Source organism: Nanorana parkeri, unplaced genomic scaffold, assembly GCF_000935625.1.
Source record: "Nanorana parkeri isolate BGI_ZX_2015 unplaced genomic scaffold, ASM93562v1 scaffold22, whole genome shotgun sequence".
In the NCBI taxonomy this organism is placed as follows: Eukaryota; Metazoa; Chordata; class Amphibia; order Anura; family Dicroglossidae; genus Nanorana; species Nanorana parkeri.
This window is the reverse complement of record NW_017306290.1, coordinates 3340039-3360514: the sequence shown is the minus strand read 5'-3', so window position 1 is coordinate 3360514 and position 20476 is coordinate 3340039. Positions and strand designations below refer to the sequence as shown.

Genomic DNA, 20476 nt, shown 5'->3' with positions numbered 1-20476 from the left:
CCACCGCTCTATGGTCTCAGGTGGCATACAGGGTAGGGACGGCCCTGACTCTATAGAAGTACCATTTATCTTACTGACGGAGCCTTGTTCCTGCCATCTGTAGCTCTAGTTAAAAATTTCGAGTAGAAAGCCTTCCCACCTCCATGTATAGAGATAAACATGTGACAGTAACCTAGCTACAGAGAACAGGGAGGTTACGGTTTAAAAGCCGATACACACAGAAGAGGAAGATCTATGATTGACATATTTCCAGGAGTTGCTCTCACAATGGGTCCAGGAATGGGGCGTGGCTTAGAGGACACACCCAGAAAAATCACATAACATCAGGGACAGTGCTTGTGAATGAGGGAGACAAAGAAGGAGAGGGCAGGAATAAGCTATAAGCATGTCTTTAGCTGCACTCATCTCCTTCCTGAAAAGTAAAGAGTCCATCATCTTCAATGCCATAGTAGCATTGCTGACGGTCGGGGGGCAGCAGCTGTTCTCGTTTTTTGCCTTCAGCTGCCCGTGTAGCCCCACAGAGAACTTGAGGTATGGGCTGGCTTTCCTTGGAGTGCCTGCTCTGCTCCTGCTCATTGTGGGGATCGTGTTCAATGACAATACGTGGAGGCTGTTCACGGGGACGACGTACGATGTGTCCATCCAGGAGAGGAGCAGGCAGAGCCTCCTGATGAAGTATAAACTCCTCTGCTTCGTGCTGGGGAACGTCCTGGGCAGAGCGCTGGTCGCCCCGGTCACGTGGCTGTCGGTGACCCTGCTGAACGGCTCGTACTATGTGTGTGCGGCCAGCGAGTACGCCGGTGTACAGCACTATGACATCTTCACCAACATGAGTGTGGAGGTCAGGAGGAGAACCCTGGCTCAGTTCCCTTGTCCTCAACTAGTTCTCAGCAACTTCACCAGGATCAGAGAGGAAGTGCTGCTGGAGCTCAAGTATCAGTCTCAGGTATGTCCTTCTCACACCAGGGGGACCACATTCTAAAACGACAAGGGATGCTGTTGTCCATGACAACCAATGTCAACATTTTATTTATTTCTCGCTGTGTCCCATTTAAAGGTATATTCTGCTTTTTGCATACATGTCATGTGTCTGACTCGTTTAAAGGGGAATTGCACTATTTGCAACAAACTTCTAAGTGCAACTTCAAAAAAAAATGCATTTATTAATTTTTTGCATTGGAGCGTGCAAAGCGTTGCAACTGTGATCAGGGGTGCACTGCTCAGTCTCCTGCAGACTTTTCCTCCAGTCCTCAGTCATAGGACTGGAGGAAGTAATCAGTGGATGGCGGTTGCACTGCTCAGGCTCCTGCAGACTCTTCCTCCAGCCCCCCTTTAATTATGGAGCTGGAGGAAGTAAAAAGTGGATCATAAGTGCAATGCTGAGGCTCCTGCAGATTGTTTCTCTCATACTGAGGTATAGAGTTTCAGTTATGGGGCTAGGGGAAGTAATCGGTGGATCACGGGAACAATGCATAGCCTCCTGCAGACTTTTCCTCCAGCCCCAGGTACAGACCTTCGGTTATAGGACTGGAGGAAGTAATTAATGAATGGCGGGTGCAATGCTTAGGCTTCTGCAGACTCTTCCTCTAGCCCCAGGTCTGTACCAAGGTTTGGACCTTCAGTAATGAGCTTGGAGGAAATAATCAGAGCATTGCAGGTACAATGCTCAGGCTTATGTACACTGCTCCTCTCATACTGAGTTACGGACCATGGGTAATGGTGCTTGAGGAAGTAATCAGTGAATCGGAGGTGCAATGCTCAGGCTTATGTACACAGTTCCTCCCATACTGAGTTACAGGCCATTGGTAATGGAGCTTGAGGAAGTAATCAGTAATTCGGAGGTGCAATGCTCAGGCTTATGTACACAGTTCCTCCCATACTAAGTTACGGACCATGGGTAATGGAGCTGGATGAAGTAATCAGTGCAATGCTCAGGCACCTGCAAACTGTTCCTCCACCCCAGGTCCGTACCAAGGTACAGACTTTCGGTTATGGAGCTGAATAGTTACCAATGGATTACAAGTGTGGTCACTGCATTAGTAGTCCATTACTATCTTCCTCCAATTCCATAACTGAAGGTCTGTATCTCTATACGGATCAGGGGTTGAAGGAACAGTTTGAGAACTACAGCTTCCTATGCGGCAGTGGCAGACAGGACTTAATTAAATAAAAATTAATCAATTAATTTTATAAAAGTGTCTGAGACAATTTCTGTTTTTAACTGGCGTGGTTGTTCATAGCATTTCTTTTTTTTCACAAAGCTTAGAAAATAAAAATGTATAAGCCGATTGTCTGCACTCCATTTGAGATAAAAGTTTGTTTCATTGTTGCAAGCTCTCCTGAGGGACTACAGATCACCTCCCCCCATGACACAGAAGAAAGAGGAAGGTTTTCTGTACTTCCTGTCTTAGGGTGACAATACTGCTCCTCCATAGATGCTTTACAGTAAGACCCCTTTCAGATGAGCTGATCAGGAGGGCATTGATCCTCTCCTGATCAGAGCATTACCAATTTGATGTCGCTGCTGTGGCATCCGTGTCCGTCCAGTGTTTTTACTCCATCTTGCAATGAAGGAAAGAACTAAAACTGCTGGAGTATGGGGAGTTGGATGTAAACGGACATGTGTCCGTTTACATTAGATCACCCCCGATCCAGCATGATCAGGTCCAGTGACATGGAACTCCATTTAATTTTCCAGGCCTGGCCTGAGCACCCGTCCGTTTAGACCCATCTGCCCATAGACTAGCATTGGGCATCCAATTGGGTTCGCCTGAAAAACTGTCAAATGGACCTGATTTGACTGCCCCTGTGAAAGGAGCCTGAGTGAGCGTGGTCACCCTAGGACTGGAAATGTATTAAAGGGGTTCTAAAGCCTCCGTTTTTTTGCATATATGCAAAAAGTAAAAAAAAAAACGCTTTAACAGCGGTTTAAACTTACCCAGTCTTCACCATGCGCTCCCATCAGAAAATCTGAAACTGCTCGGGCGGCCGCAAAGCATCTTGGGGCGGGCGCATGCGCAGTTCAGATTTTCAGCCGGGAGACGAAGAGAGGCGCAAGGTAAGTCTATGGACGCGTGCTCCCGTATGCAGACACCGTGGGACAGGAAGTGCCAGCAAGGACAGAGGAGTCAGTGCTGTATCGGAGAGCCGCCGCGCCGCTGGAGGGACAGATGAAAACATCAGGAAAGAAGATGATCGGATTAAGAGACATCATTTAAGGTAAGTGCTAACATTAACATGGGGGGGAGGGAAACAAAAATTGACTTTAATGTCTGGATTTGCAGGTATAAATAAAAGGAAAAAAACCTGATAATAGACAACGAATGTAGCCTCCTAATCTATGGATTGACGAGCTTTCATATATGACATTTTTGTACATGGGAGCTAATGTGGAGGTCATATGTATTAGTCTGTAGAAACAGCTAACAAATCTTGGCATGTAGGTTGGGAATGATTGTGACAGCCAGAAGGTTTGATGAAGAAATTGTCTAGTTACATAACGCAGAAGTTACATATTGGGACATTAACAGACAACCGAACCACACGTGCCATGCTAGAGACAACCGCACTTTCCAGTGTCTAAGAAATAAAAAAAAAAGGAAAATCAAAGTTTTGCATCTGTATAGTCTTTTTGTAAATCTTTCCAAGCTCCCAGTTCCGCCCACTGTTTTTCAGGATTTTCTATTCTGATGAGATGCCTTTGCTGCAGCAGGAGGGGTAAAGCTTCAATGGCAAAGGGGGGCAGACCTGGAAACTCTATTTGGCCATACAGTGAGGGGAATTTATCAAAACTGGAGCTGACAAAATCTGGAGCAGCTGTGCATGGCAACCAATCAGTTTCTCTTTTACATTTTAAAATCTTAACTGAACAAACTGAAGAGAGAAGCTGATTGGTTGCCCTGGGCAACTGCTCCACATTTTGTCTGCTCCAGTTTTGATAAATTCCCCTCATCGAGTCCTGCTGATGTAGCCAACATATGAGCCGTGTCTGGCCACGTCAGCTCCCCTCCTTTCATTAAAAGTCAAATGTGCAATAAAAAAACTGAACAGTGACGGCAGCTAATGATAATAATGTATAATAATAATAATGTTTGTGTATTCTGACAGCGGCACACCCGCATCTGTCAGAATATAATAGCCCAGCTTCCAGTGTGGAAGATCCCCTCTTCCACACTGTTTAGAATAGATGTTTCGTGTTCAGCTTCTCACTGGATTTACCAACAAAACAAATAGAAGGCGGTGGAGAACCATGATTACAATTATAGGTGACGTTAGCCTTTCATTTACAGTGTATAAGATAAACAAGGCAGACTGTAAATATACAACCATACAATATATATAGGAAGGTTTTTAAAATACACTTTTGTAATTGCATATTAAACTTTAATGACATATAAATTGAATGTGCGGCTGCCATTTCTTGTACAACAGACGCTGGGTCGAGCAGTAAGAAGAGTGACTAATGCACACTCTATGTTCACGTCACAAAGAGCTGTTTTTCAGGTTTATAGTTCATGTCAAGACCTGATTGTGTGTAACCATAGCTGGGATGCTTGCCAATTTATCAAAATGAAATATATTTTATTAATCACATCTGGTTAGAGCTGTTTTCTTGTTAAAGAAGAACTCCAGGGAAAATGATTAACGCTTGCAGTGGTGCTACCCCCACACTGCAAGGGTTAACTGCTTGTTTCTGTCTAAGGCCTCATTCACACTGTAATCGGCCGGTACGTACAGCTCTGTGCTGCGTGCACGGCCGTATCGAGCAGCTCCCGGGAAGGACAGGTGCTGCGTGTGATTAGTACACAGCCCATTGTCCTTCTCTATGGGACTACGCGGCCGTACGCCCCCCTATGCTCACCCGCCCTGCACGTCCGTGCGTGTGAGCGTACTCGTACGCCGACGGCGCTGACAATTGATGCAGTGCTTATTCACATCACTCCTTGCCCTCAAGGAGCTTACAATCTAATGCCCCTATCTCACAGGACCAATTTAGACAGAAGCAAATTAATCTTCCAGCATGTCTTTGGAGTGTGGGAGAAAACCAGAGTACCCGGAGAAAACCCACGCAAGTACAGAAAAAACATGCAAACTCCTTGCAGATAATGTCCTGACTGGGATTTGTACTAGGGGCTCCCAGGGCTATCTACTAAGCCACTGTGCTGGCCATTTTTAATATAATTCATTTCTTGGCTTGCCACCCTCTTTCTCTCGGGCACTTTTGCATTGTGCAGGTGCACAGTATGCAGGGCTGCACCTCCCCTTCTGATGACATGGATATCCCATGATGCCTTGTACTCCCGGTGGACAAGCTGTGCTTGCTGACATGCTGTGCATCAGAGCGTCAGCTTGGAGACAACAGGGAGCACACATGCTAGGTGGAGAAATCTGCTTCTGTTTAGGAAGTCATTCAGGGAGTGTTGTTACCCTAAGACAGGAAGTGTAGAAACTGGAAGGATTACCAGACAAACTGAAGAAAAGAAATGACAGCACTGAAATGAGTGAAGGGTAGACATGCATTCCTGTAAGAGTTATCATGGGAAAAAGGTGTCTCCACTGAAGCTTCATCACCAATCCTTGTTTCCATGACAACCCAAAATGTTCAAAGTGAGGTGAAATCTTCTGAACAGGGGCACACGCAGCAAAACAAACTTTACAGGGGGTAAACCCTTCCCTATGCTATCCGAAACAAACAAACAAAAAAATTTGGGCTGGAGTTACACTAAAAAAATTACCTGCTCCAACTTACATACAAATTCAACTTAAGAACAAACCTAAAGAACAAGTCCCTATCTTGTTCGTAACCCGGGGACTGCCTGTATTTAGGAATTCATCCACCTTTTTTCTTTAAAGAAGTACCTGAGCTAGCTAGATCTAGCTCCTGGGGGAGTCTATTCCACTTTTTCACAGTTCTTACTGAAAAGAAGCCTTTCCATCTGCAAAGGTTAAACCTCTTTTCTTCCAGACGCAAAGAGTGCCCCCTTGTCCTTTGCAGTGGCCTTAAAGTGAATAATTTGGCACCACACTCACTATATAGACCATTTATGTATTTATATATGGTGATTATGTCCCCCCTTAATCGCATCTTCTCCAGAGAGAACAAATTCAGGTCAGTTAACTTCCCTGGCGGTATTCCCGGGGTTAATTTTCAGTATCAAGAGCGGTAACCCCGAGCCAGACTCGGGATTGCGCAAAAGTGTCACTTTCCTTGTCCCTGCGAGCCCGCGGTGTCCTCTGCTGTGTGCGCCCGGCTGATGCTGGCATTTGGCTTTTAATCCTCCATAATCAGACTGCCAGGGAGGTTAATCTTTCCTCGTAGCTGAGCTCCTCCATGCCTCTTATGAGTTTAGTTGCCCTTCTGTGAACTCTCTCCAGTTTTTCAACATTCTTTTGGTGAACTGGTGCCCAAAACTGAACTGCATATTCCAGATGAGGTCTTACTAATGCTTTGTACAGGGGCAGGATGATGTCTCTTTCTCTGGAGTCTAGACCACTTTTAATACAAGAAAGTATTTTGCTTGCTTTAGAAACTGCAGCTTGACATTGCATGCTATTATTAAAGCTGGCCATACATTGTGAATTTTGCACAGTGGTGCCGCTGTTGACACCCTTTCGGCCGCCTTCCCTCGATCAGCTGATCGAAGACGGCGGTCAGAAAACCGGCTTACAAGCCCCCCATGTGATAGCAGATGGTGGTGATAGGTACTCTTTAAGGTGATGCTGGGGGTCCAAAAGTCCCCCAGTGTCACCTTTACACTCTCAATAAGCTATTGAAGTGCAGATAGCAGTGGCTTTTGTCTGTTTAAACAGCCCCGATGCCAGTGGTCGTGAAGGGGTTAAAGTGTAAAATCACACCAGTGCCACCACCTTTCAGATAGCAGGGTGAATAGGATGTTGAGCCCTAAAAGTAGGAAGGTCAAATAGCTCATGTAAGTTTGGATATACATTAAAGTGACATTAAAGTAAATTATTTTCCCCCTCCCCCCAATGTTAATGTCAGCACTTACCTTAAATTATGTCTCTTAATCCGATCTTCTTCTTATTTCCTGTTCTTTTCATCTGTCCCTTCAGCGCTGCGGCAGCTTTCCGATCCGGCGCTGACTCCTCTGTCCTTGCTGGCACTTCATGTCCCACGGTGTCTGCATGGTGGTGCACGTGTCCATAGACTTACCTTGTGTCTCTCCTCGTCTCCCGGCCGAAAATGTGAACTGCGCATGCGCCAACCCCAAGATGCTTTGCAGCCACCCGAACATTTTCGGACGGGAGCGCGCAGGGGAAGACACATGTAAATATTAACCTTGTAAAGCGGGTTTTTTCTTTTACACTTTTTGCATATATCTACTGCTTGCCAGCAGTAGATATATGCAAAAAAACAGAGGGTTTAATAACCCTTTAGCAATATCAAGATTATAACAGCTCTCAATCATCATGCAAATGGCATCCTTATACTGCTTCCACAATGCGAATTATACAGCCTATAGAAGTGAAGGTAAGATCAAATCAAACTCAATTGTAAAATATTGTCAGGTTTATGAAGTAAATTAATAAGAGCTCAAAACTCGAATTTTTCTAGTGCACATTTAGCACTCTCTGACATATTTTTTTAGTCACTTTACTCTTATATGGTTGACTTAAGATTGGGCACATCAAAGGTTATATTTGAAAACCATTAATGCATTGTAATAATTTTTTCTCAGCTACATAAAAAAGTATATACTTAACTCATTCTCTATTATCGTTTCTTTCAGGTTAGCGGATGGCTTTTGGTGGCATTTGTAGCCATCTTATTCTTTGCAGTCCTGTGTGTAGCTAGGTGCTGTTCACCACTCACCTACCTTCATCTGAGGTACTGGACCAGCTACGTTAATAATGAGCAGACTCTGTTTGAACAAGCAGTGGATCAGCATTCAAGGATTTTTGCCCTGGAAAATATCAAAAAGTTTTTTGGGTTTGCGCCTGGCAGTAAAAAGGTCACTGAAATACGCATGCCGTCACGTTTGGATTGGAGAACTATTTCTGGACTTGATCTCCTTAAAGTAGTCGATCAGGACTATTGCCATTACAGTCTTCTTCAGGCATGGGCAGATGAAGATTTAGGAGATGGTAAAATTATTTCTATTGATGTAGAACAAACCGCGGTCGAGGCACCTCCGCCTCTAGTTCCACCTATATCTAAAACTGCATAAATCTGTAGTTTCATTATCTTCTGGCAGTAAAGTCAGTCCACCCAGGTCAGTCTACCCAGAATGCATATAAACCACCCAATGGTGAAAGGCAACAGGTGTGTTTTAATCCCTCCTTTCCACCAGCACAGACTCGCTTTCCTTTGCTGCCCTGCTACCCTGTTTTTCCACCAGTAGTGAAGAAGATACCTGGTACTTCCAGGTATGGTGTAGCATGTGACCCACTATATTTGACAATATGGCTGCTTGGTGATTGGCAGTGCTATCACGTCGAACAGAGAACGCCCTCAGCCCTGGGAAAGCTCTGCCTGAAGCTTATACAGGCCCATCTTTCTTCGCTGCTTTTGGCTGACTAAAGCGAGGGAGAGAAGGAAATGTAAATGTGCAGCTGGAAAGGGAAGGATTAAAGGAAATTCCTACATTGGCAAATCAGTTTTGAGAGTTGCACATCTGCCATGGCCACTACAAGGGGTTAAACTCTCCCTGTACATTTTTTAGCTTACATTATTGGGAAGGTAAATGAGAAGTAAAGTGAGCGCACCTACTACCCTAAGGTGGGTAACCACAGATCTCACAACTTGTGATCAAGCTCAGGGTCAATTCATTTCCAGAAAAAAAAAAATACATTTTGGGTAGACTGACTAAATACATTGCCTGGCCAAAAAAAAAAGTCATACACTCCTAATATTTAGTTGGACTCCCTTTAGCTTTGACTACGGCACGCATTCGCTGTGGCATTGTTTTGATACGCTTATGCAATGTCACAACATTTATTTAAATCCATAAATCTTAAATATGAATTCAAGAACCCTAACAAAAATGTATCTTTTTTGTAGATCACTCGGCTGTAGATCCTCAAATCATCTCTGGATTGGTGCTGACACCGTCCTTCCTCATGGATAGTGACTACTTTTCTTCTCCATGGTCTCTGTGTGTGTTGTGAAGTAGCCACTGGTCCTCAGTCACTCCTGTGATGCACATTAAAAATTTCACATCAGTGCCACAAGACCCGGCCGATTACACAGGCAAAGTTAGTGGAGGCAGCTGTTTATTGCTGTGACATATTAAAACCATTAATTGTTTTCACAAAAGTAGACCAATCACAGGGCCATCTCAACTTTCTCCTACAACAACAGCCATATTATCCAACGAGGGACTATAACGATCACGTAGGGATAATGACAGGCAATGGACTCGTGTCTCCAAACCCCACTGCTACATGCTACATATTTCTGGGGCCACACCTTCCTCAGAGCTAGCTGTGAGGATGTGGTCGTGGCCCCGGAAACGCATTAGCATTTTGAGAGAACAATTGATGGTTTTAATATATCACAGCAAAGGTTTTACACTGAGGAAGGCACCTTGTCTGGATTTTGTTTTCTTTGTGATGCACTACAATCTCAAACTAGTAAACTAAACATGAGATTGTAGTCCATCATGGGAGTGAGCTTGGAGCGGTGACTACTTTACAGCACACAGAGGCACCATGGGGAACAAAAGTAGCCACCCTCTAGAAGGAAGCATAGTGTCAGCATGAATTCAGAGAAGATTTGAGGATCTACAGCTGAGTGATACACAAATAAGGTACATTTGTGTTAATAGTTAAGGTACTTGAATGCATTTTAAGATTTAACTCCTGAGTTTAGTGTCACTTACATTTTTCACCAAGATCTTGTAGTGATGATGAGAAAGTCAGACCACTTTAGGGCTGCAACTAACAAATTATTTTCACAATCTATTAGTTGGACAATTATTTTTTCGATTACTCGACTAATCAGATAAAAGAAAAATAAATACAATTTTTTATTCAAAATACACAAGTGGGGTTTTACAAACAGTTTATTTCAGAATAAAACTGCATGCACAAATTATGGAATCGCACAACACTGGAACGCACGGCATTGCAGTTCCACGCATTCCAGTGTGGGCAATCAGTGTGTGTGATTGGTGTGCGTGCGTTGCAGGAGATTTTTAGGGGGGGGTATTTTTAATTTTTTATTAAACTTTATTTATTTTTTTACAAGCCCACAATGTAATAGCACATTGGAGGTGACAGGTTCTCTTTAAACTGACATTAGGGGTCTTTTAGACCCCTAGTGTCACCTATCCACTTCCTTGGGGAATGACAGCTGCCTACTGAGGCAGCTGAATGTAAATACAGTATGCAGTGGCTGGGAGCAATTGCCAGTCTGCTATTGGCTATTTCAAATTGCAATAGCAGGCTGGCTATTACACCCGCACACTGCCTACTGTCAATCAGCAGAGATGGGATCAAAGGAGAAAGTTCTCCTTCTGGCCTTCCTCTGCTGATTGACCGCAGGCTGTGGGCAGATGCAATTCAAAATAACCAATAGCAGGCTGACTATTTCTCCCAGCTGCTGGATGGGAGATTTGACGCTGATTTTCTACCGCCAGCAGAAGAGGGGGCACGGAGCAGCAGCGGAGCGACAGAGGCAGCGCAGGCACGGGGGGAGCGCAAGAGAGGCAGCGCGGGCAATGGGGAGCGACAGAGAGGCAGCTCAGGTATGGGAGCAATGGAGGTATGGGGAATGTAGAGGCACAGCGGCTGACAGGCGCTGATACAGGGAGGGAAGGGGCACACCGACCGCTTCATTCAGCGGCTCCTAGAGAGGAGGAGAGAACAGTAGAGCAGCAGCAACTAATCACAGAATCAACGAATCGATAATGAGAATCCTTGACATTTTCAAAGGGGTTAAAACTCTTTCACAATTTTAGCCCGATGAATCCAGGCGTTGTCATCTTGGTCATTCAGTATATTCAGGTAGGCAGCTGACCTCATTTTCTGAGGACATAACATTGATGCACCTATTCCTGACCAGCTGAAGCAACCCCAGTTCATAAAGCTTATCCAATGGAAGGCTCTGACCTATTTGTTAGCTATATCCATGTGGTGACTTTTTTTTTTTTTTGGCCAGGCAGTGAATATACTAAAGCTTGAAAAACAATTAAATGTCAGCTGTGCAATGTCTGCAGGCAAATTATATACCAAAGAATTGAAGAAATAAATTGTATATTTTTATTCCATTAACGAAATCTTAAAATGAAAATATTTTTGAAATATTTTGGTGCTACAGGTAGTTTTTAACCCCACCTTATGTCATTACTTTATACAGCAACATGTCAAAGTTAGTTTGCAAAGTTCTATTAGATTATAGAAAAAAATATAGATTTTATGAACTGTAAACAATGACACTATTGGAAAACACTGGTATAATAATAATAAAAAAAAAATTCTTACCTTTGTTGTCAATGTATTACTATTTCATTTTGTATGCATACATTTACTCAGTTTGCAGCAATTTAATTTTATGTCAATATTAACACCTTCAAAATGTAACCCACTTCTTTTCCAATTTTACTTTGCATTGGGCCTACAATCTTTTTCGCCCCGCCAGTATTGTTTTCTCTCTATATAACAGGTTGCCTGTTCTTGTTCTCCTTTTACAGGTGCTTTGGAAAATCTGGGACCGGAGTAGTGATGAGGCTGGGTTTGGTACGAACCCAATTCGCCTGTGTTCACCCGAGCCGGCTCAAAACTGACCACCCCCTCCTCCTGACCCAATCAGTTGTGGGGAGGCGCATTCCTCAACCAGCAGCTATACACAAAGGAGTAGGAAATGCCCCCACTGGAACCTTAGATACTGATTGGGATGGGAGGAGGGGGTGGTAGTCAGAGTTTTGAGCATGCTTAGGCGAACTCAGGCAAACTGGGTTCACACCAAGCCCAGCCTCATCTCTAGTTCTGAGCCTGCACATTTTTCTTACAACTCACTACAGGGGGATTGCTGCAGCAATTTTTTTGTTTATACTCTGTATCGGCTAGTCATTGTTTGCTTCGGTTGCCAAGGCTATGGGGTTGATTTACTAAAGGAGTAGACAGTGTTCACATAGGAAAGTGAATGTCCACTTAGCTTAGTAATGAAAATGAGGCCATATTCACCTTGAATACCCAACCATGGGCAAAAAATATTTTTAAAAAGACTAGAGTGTTGCCTTTCAGATGAGTGTAGTGAGCGCAGCTTGACCTAATTTGCCTTGACCTAAATTGTGTCATTCCACTTCAGTATGTGAATTAAATAAACACAAACAGGGCTATTCACAAAAGGGTGAAGAGTTTGGAGAAGACAGAAGTGAACAATCTTCCCCGGCTCAGTCACAGCATCTTAAGGTGCCCATACACTGCACGATTCTCGTACGAGAATCGCGGGAAATCCCGCGATCGTACGAGAATTGTGCAGTGTATGGAAGGCGTGCAACCGTTTCTACTGTACGGTCGCACGTCTTCCGTCGAACCAGCAGGCTAGAAAACCCGCCGGGGATCGTACGCTCACACAGCCCGTTTGCAGTCATCTTAAGCCCGCCCCTCATTGCAGTCATCGTAAGCCCGCCCCGCTTTCAATGATCGCAAGTACCATCTGCCTGTCCAAGATAGGCACATCGTGCGTTTTTTAAAGTACTTTACAACCCTCGCAAGACTAAAGTCTTGTGAGGGTTGTAAAGTGTATAGGCACCTTTAGAGGTGCCATGAATTGGCTGAGTATGTACACAAGTGCTATACAGTGTACACAAGAAATAATAGGCTATGCATGAACACAAGAAATAATAGACTTTGCATGTCTCTTCTGGCAAAAAATCCCTAGTTTCCAGCAGTTTTTTTTAAATATTTCCCTTTACTTCCATTTTATATTTCTGTAAAGGATATTTTGAGTTCATTATAGAGAGGTTCCAACCTTAATATTTTACACATTGAAGACAGTCAACCTTTTGCAGAAATGTAACAAATTTACTCAGATTAATATAAGAAATATGCTCAGAAATTGAGAAAAAAAGCGCAGGATTTTTGCTAGCACGTGGTTGATTGGTTGAAGAATTCACTTTGCAAAGTAAACATTCACTTTGCTGAGTGAACAGCCTCTACTCCTTTACTAAATCACCCCTTTTTAGTAACAGGCTCAGATCTCCTCCAGGAGTGATGGTTCTCAGGCCCTAGCGGCTGCAATAGTTGCTTTTAAGCCCTTGTTTCAGCTGTCACAGCAGGTGAGCAGCTATTTGAATCATCCATGGGCAGTGCCTGACTATCATGCTGTTTGGTTTCAATGCTTTCTAAATCACTGACCTTAGCAAGAAGCTCTGCCATAAAAAAAAATGAAGATGCTTATCAGGAACTAGCTGTAAGGTCACTAATATTGTCATCTATTATTTTTATTATTATGACACAGGATTTATATAGTGCCAACAGTGTTGGAGAGCAAATATTTCTTACATAATTCTTAATTTAAAATGTGACTATAATCACATGTGAATGTGCACTGTGTAAAGTGCTACATAAACTGTCGGTGCTATATAAATAACTGTAATAAATAATCAGTTTTAGTCATTGTATTGAGTGTTTACCTTTAAAGGAGAACTATGGGGTCAGTGTTTTTCCCCATAGTTCTCCTAAGGGTCACAGGAGGACACGAACTAGCGTCCTCCCGTCACCCAAAGCTCAGTATACCGCGAGCTACAGCTCGCGGTATACTGAGACGCCGCAGCCGGAGCGGATCCCGACATTACTGTCTAGGTCCACCCAGCTGCCTGATTGACAGCTAGCTCTGCCTATCTAGAGGCAGAGCCAGCTGTACCCACCCCCACCCCCTCCAAGTGAGCGAGCGACGGTATGTGTTTGCTCACTTCCCGATCTATTGAGCCGATGTGTGAGTTTCATTGTCACAAGTCGGCTCGAACTATGAGGTGAGTGATTTTCACTCACCTCATAGTTCTCCTTTAAGTATTTCCATTGCAAACCACTGCCTGCAATTATTCCTAGAAAAATCTGCATAAAGGTACAAGGCATATTTCTTTATCGTCCATGCAGGGACAGAGGAATAGTAGTATTAGTAGACATATTAAATATATGCAGCTGCCTTTAGGAGGTGGACACTGGTAAACAAAACATTGAAGGTCAGCCCCCTTATGACCGCACTTTTAGCCATGCTGCATCTATTTTTTTCTAGTGTCCTAGAAGGTTGAACTCTGCAGAGATAAACTTTTCTTGACTGACTTTTCTCTTCTATCAACATTCTTGATTTTAATGAATGGATTTTATTTCAAACAAGATATGTGTAAGCTGAGCTTGCTAAGAAGCACTTCTCATTGGGGAACGCAGTCAGGTGAGCACGCTGCTCAATGAGTGCTCACCATTTGCGAGTGAAATTGAATATACAGAAAGCAGAGTGTACATGCTTGTGTACGGAGATAGTACACTGGCATCGGCGGTACAGCAGGGGGGGAGAGGGGGTAATTTTTCTAAATTCGACTGGGAAAGTGGAATTACCCTTTTAAAAGTGCTAACTATTTTGACAAAAGTAACACAATCTACTCTTGGGAAAACTCCACCCTTGTGTATCCGAAAAGCTAAATCAATGCCCAAAATTCCTAAAAGAAAACTAAGACACCATTTTGAACTGTTAAAACAGTAAAACTTTATCATAGGGCAAAAATATAAAACTTTTTACAAAAAATAAATATATAAATAACAATAAAGCCAAAACAAATTAAAGAAACCGCAAACAAAGTGAGCGTTCTTCAACCCCCAGTCTTCGTTCCAGCTCGGAGAACGCCTCCTGGACCTCCAAATGAGACACTCCATCCAGCACTGTTTGGGGAAAATACCAACAAAGAAACAGATCAAACACATGCCAATATGTCGCCTAACAATAACAGAGCATTATTCCCACTTAGGCTAGTGTGATGACAGAATACTGATTAACGCTGTGCGTTTCACCAAATGGTCTAGTCTGGCTAACTGAGCTCACAAATTTACACCTAGTTTACTGATATAACTAGCAAATTATCTGGGATAAGTTAGTTCGCTGTACTTGTTAAAGAAAGGCCAAAGAAAATCTACAGTATCTCACAGAAGTGAGTACACCCCTCACATTTTTGTAAATATTTTATTATATCATTTCATGTGACGACACAGAAGAAATGACACTTTGCTACAATGTAAAGTAGTGAGTGTACAGCTTGTATAAATGGCTAATTGGGCCTAATTTGGACATTTTCACTTAGGGGTGTACTCACTTTTGTTACCAGCGGTTTAGACATTATTGGCTGGGTGTTGAGTTATTTTGAGGGGACAGCAAATGTACACTGATATACAAGCTGTACACTCACTACTTTACATTGTAGCAAAGTGTAATTTCTTCTGTGTCGTCACATGAAATGATATAATAAAATATTTACAAAAATGTGAGGGGTGTACTCACTTCTGTGAGATACTGCAGTGATTACTACTTTTACCTTTACTACTTTACTACTACAACCTTAATTTTTGTGAAACATAGTCGAAAAATGCGGGTGGGGCTTGGGCTAAAAGTGATAAAAACCAACTTTAATTTGGACGGTTCTTCGCCTAATTGTCAAAGATTTGAGCAGCCCTTTTCACACCTACACAGCTCCATCAAACTCAAATCTAATAATCTATTGTGGTGAGGATTTAAATCTGGTCCACTGACTGTGTCCCATCAGATACAGTCACTATTGTGATTTTCAAGCATAGTAGTAGCAGATGTCTACATATTCTTCCATTCTGCTAAGTTAGTCGTAATCAGCCTGCGGCCCAAGAAGAGAAACTCAAAACATATTGGACTATCTTAAAAATCCTAAACCTATCGAAAGGTGACAATTAAAAGCTACTAACCTGCAGAACCCAACACCTCCCAAATGATCAAAAAGGCAACATATATCTTTCTTGGCCAGCTTCCTCCTGGACATTCGGGGAGGGGGTTCTGGGCCAGATGCTAGATGTGGTAGCTACTTTATTTTCAATTTTTCAGGCTTTTAGGTCTTTATTTTTACCTGGTGATGCTGCCACTAACACATTTCCTATCCTAGGGTGAACCGTAACTATCAAGGAACAGTTTTGTTATCCTAGAACAGGAAGTGTGTTGGGACTACAGAACACTATTGCCTCTCATCTGTATAACAGAGTAGGAGGTGTTCTATAGTTCACAGATAACAATGCTAATGGATAATAGTCATCAGAGTGCACACAAAGTTATCAGCTCACTAGATTTCTGGCAGAATTAACAGGTATTCTTTTGCACTTATCGAACAAATATAACAAAAAACTTTCAACTGCATAACTGAAAGTGGAGCAAATTAGAAAAGTTCTGTTAGTGTTTATATACACTTTTAAGGAAACCTTTTCTTGCTTTACCCTGCCTGGGCTGTATATGCCTTCCAATTTTCTGAGTTGAGATATAGGGACACATTTTAATGAGACCAGAGGGGGTTATTCACGAAGGATCCAGCCTTAGCTTCGGTTGATCCTTCGGCTGCCGTAGCTGTTTGGTTCAGTCGAACCGAAGGGCTGCTGTAGGGGCCATTCATAATAGCCCGACTGAGCCGAAGTTACAGCCGAAGCGGGACGAACGGCCTGCCGAAGGCTGGCCGTTCGCCCCTCAAATGACAGCTGGGCGGGGCCAGCCATGATCTCACGGCTGGCTCAGCACAGTTGTTATTACAGATCAGCATCCCCAAATGACCTGGGGACGCTGATCTGTCATTAAACAATAACAACTGGGTGGAGGCTCTGTCCAGTTGTTATTCATTGGCTGGCACCTACTAGAAGACTCTAGCAGGTGCCGGCCAATAGGAATGATTTGGGGCGAACGGCAGCGAGTGAGCTGCCGGAGCTTCTGCTCAGCCGATCCAGATGTTGATCCAGAGTCGAAGTCCTTCTGCACTTCAGCTCAGCCGAACATTTTAAACCTCCAAACAGTTATATATTTTTTTTCCTTGTAGAATAAAAAAAAATGGAAGCTGCATTTTTTTATTTTATATATTTGCACAAATGTATATCAAACCAATTTTTTTAACAAAAAAAATACACCAAATGAACTTTACATACAAACACAATAAAATACCCACTTTTTGGTGAAATATAAAAGATGGGGTTGTCTCAAGTAAATAGGTACCAACATGTCAAGCCTTAAAATTGTGGTCCTAGAATTATTTTTTTCACTCCGACGTTCGATGCGATACCTAAGGTGTGGTGAAATTGCTGTCTACATACATGTGCATGCCTTACACATGTGTTTGCATTTGCATGTACTGTAGGGGATGGCTTTTAAATCGTTTTTATTATTATATGCAGTGGTTAGCGCTTCTGCCCACGGTTCGAATCCCAGCCAGGTCACTATCTGCAAGGATTTTCATGTTCTCCCTGTGCTTGTGTGGGTTCCCTCCCACACTCCAAAGACATGCTGGTAGATTAATTGGCTCCTCTCTAAGTTGGCCCTGTATGAATGCATGTGAGATAGGGACCGTAGATTGTAAGCTCCTTGAGGGTAGGGACTGATGTGAATGTGCAACTATGTAAAGTGCTGCATAAAATTGTCGGTACTATATAAATACCTGTAACAAATACATATTATTCTTTACTTTTTAACACTTCTTTTTCCATATAACTTTATCTATCACAGGGGGCTAACAAATTTATGATATTAGGTCTATTTGTGGAGACATCAGGGGGCTATTAGACTCATAATGTCTCCCCTGCAGCCGATCAAGCACAGGACGTCTGACAGCAGTGAAGCAGGAAGCGATGTGCTTTCAGATTTGGGAACGGATTTTCTCTCATCTGCTCCCACTCGCCAACCTGGACGAGTGGGAGAGCCTGTAAACCATGGGATGGGGACAGCGCCTTTAGAGGCCAGTACATGTGATCGAGTGGATCTACAGCCGCCCAAATCACCTGTACATAAAAGCCCTCTGCCTTCCGCAGCCATGATCATGGTATAACCACTTAAATTTCAGCACATACAGGTACATCCTTTGGTCCTTAAGTGGTAATGTTCAAACTTAGGTTATGATAAATGCTGTCTTGTCAAACGTTTTTTCTTGAAATGCTTCAGGCGACACCGAACCATAAATATTCACAGCCTGAAAATATCATGTTTGCTCAGGCAAGCTCTCCCTTTCCCTCATCCCTGAAAGTACTGCAAGCCCCAGTGAAACAAAGACATTCATTGTATATTAAGCACACCCCAAACTTGGCGCACACGGAGGAGGAATTTTCTTTCTTTTCTTTCATAAAATGGATGAATTGAGCGGTTGCCCCTGGAAACACAACTTTTTCCTTTCAACTGATGCACATAAATAAGTTACACAATCACATTAAGGAACAATAAATCATTTATTGTACACATAATCAAATGAATTTGCAGCACATTAAACCACAAGATAACAGTTCCCAACAAATATTGCCTACATAAATAAGACAAATACATTCAAATGGAGGGCAATTTATACATTAATGTAATCACTGCCATGATTACAATGACAATAGGGGACATGTATTAAGCAAATTAGTGACACAATTAGATGGAAATCAAGCTGCCTCTTGTTTTAGAAGGCCTATGCAACTCTTTTTTTTGGGGGGGGGGGATCTTTGTAAACAGACGCTCAATTAAGAAGTGGTCAGGTTCGGGGTTTATTCCGTCACAGTGCTACTTTAGAGCAGCTGAGGGAATTTATGATTCAATCTGCATCATTTAACTAAAGTCTCATTGCTCCTGCCTTGCTATGTAACAGAATGGTCCCCCAATAACATTCTCTTTCCAAGAGGACCTCGGTCCTATTGCAACTGTCCCTGAAATACCAGTGTTGCAATGAAACTGTACTTTGCTCATACAAGGCAAAGTAACAGGCTTCATTTATAGAAGCCATTTGTAGGAGCTCTGTCACTTTAAAATGGAAGTAAAGCTTCCCCTCCAAAAATTGCAGATGGTCAGGCTTTTTATGGCAGAAGGGACTGTGTAAGTCTCTTCTGCCATAAAAGCTTCTTTCTACCTGTCAGCAGTTTTTGTCTTTTTTACTGTACTCTGAGCTGCACATGCACAGCTCAGCGCATAGACCCAGCATGCCGAGATGAAGTAACTCCCATGCACATGCGTGTAGGGCTGCAACTAACAATTATTTTCATAATCGATTCGTTGGTCGATTAGTTTCTTCAACTAATGGGATAAAACAAAATGAAATACCATATTTAATTTAAAATAAAATACACAACTGGAGTGTTACAAACATAAATTATATACCGTATATACTCGAGTATAAGACGTCCCGAATATAAGCCGAGGTACCTAATTTTACCACAAAAAACTGGGAAAAAGTATTGACCCGAATATAAGCCGAGGGTGGGAAATGAGGCAGCTAATGGTAGATAGATACCAATAAAATTACATGAATATTTATTTAAAAGAAAAACAATAACCTAGCTCTGTAAGTGGAAAAGGGGGTACAGGGCTACATATTATGTACTACGGATCATTTAACCCATTCATATTAGCAGAGGATAATTGTAAATCTATTGTTCAGTGCATTCTATATGTAGTATATAGTACATGTACATATAGAGTGCCTGCAACAATACATTTACAATGATCCTCTGCTAACATGAATGGGTTAAATGATCCATAGTACAGGGCTACATACAGATCATTTAATACATTCATGTTAGTATAATTGTAAATGTATTGTCTGCACTGTATTAGCAGTATATACTCTATATGTAGTATATACTGCTAATACAGTGCAGACAATACATATATAATTGCTTAATAAATCTCTCCCTCCCCCCCATCTGCCCTCACTCACTGTGTCCGTGTGCCGGAGATAGCAGGGACGAGTCAGCGGCGCGCTGGTCCAGTGGGAGGAGCTCCAGGTGGGGTCCTAATTTAGCTGACTTAGAGGTGCCTGCCCGCTAAATTACAACCCCACCTGGAGCTCCTCTCGCCTGATCAGCGCGCCGCTGACTCATCCCTGCTCCCCTGCTTGACTGGCCGCTGCGGGGGGGTTTTTCTTCTTCTTACTTACCTCGCCGAGCGTCGCTGCTGCTCCGGTGTGCGGCGCTCCGAGCGGGGTCATCTGGCAGTCTCCGGCCACCTAAATTAGGACCCGGAGACTGCCAGATGACCCCGCTCGGAGCGCCGCCCACCGGAGCAGCAGTGACGCGACGCTCGGCGAGGTAAGTAAGAAGAAATGACGCTGACTCGAGTATAAGCCGAGGGGGGCACTTTTCAGCAAAAAAAATGGGCTGAAAATCTCGGCTTATACTCGAGTATATACGGTATATAAAATACTATAAATATAAAAGCCGGTCATCAGTTTAGTGTTAGCCATGAATATTGGACTTAGAATTATTGCTCTCATTTTGGTACACATGGCAATACTTGACATGTATAGCGCAATTGTCATTTTTGTATGTAGGTGCACCCGACTTG

The 20476-nt window shown here is 43.0% G+C and overlaps 1 protein-coding gene and 1 long non-coding RNA gene across 2 annotated transcripts in view; one reads left to right on the top strand and one right to left on the bottom strand.

Moving 5' to 3' along the window:
• The first annotated feature begins 347 nt into the window (after positions 1–347).
• Positions 348–8187, top strand: FAM26D (family with sequence similarity 26 member D). Its single transcript, XM_018563755.1, has 2 exons — positions 348–946; positions 7749–8187. Exons 1-2 carry the CDS (start codon positions 386–388, stop codon positions 8184–8186), a joined length of 999 nt encoding a protein of 332 aa, XP_018419257.1. The 5' UTR covers positions 348–385; the 3' UTR covers position 8187.
• LOC108792907 overlaps positions 2394–20476 on the bottom strand; it is a 20712-nt gene continuing 2629 nt past the window's right edge. Inside the window, exons 3-4 of the long non-coding RNA XR_001941606.1 lie at positions 8882–8884; positions 2394–2406 (exon numbers count right to left, since the gene is read on the bottom strand). This is a non-coding gene — a long non-coding RNA (uncharacterized LOC108792907). The remainder of the gene's footprint in view (positions 2407–8881; positions 8885–20476) is intronic.

What these genes read in the sequence shown, in the direction of transcription:
- FAM26D (XM_018563755.1), top strand. Translation starts at nt 386, where the DNA reads ATGTCTTTAGCTGCACTCATCTCCTTCCTGAAAAGTAAAGAGTCCATC. An exon ending in AGCTCAAGTATCAGTCTCAG is followed by an intron (nt 947 to 7,748) that starts GTATGTCCTTCT and finishes CGTTTCTTTCAG; the next exon opens with GTTAGCGGATGGCTTTTGGT.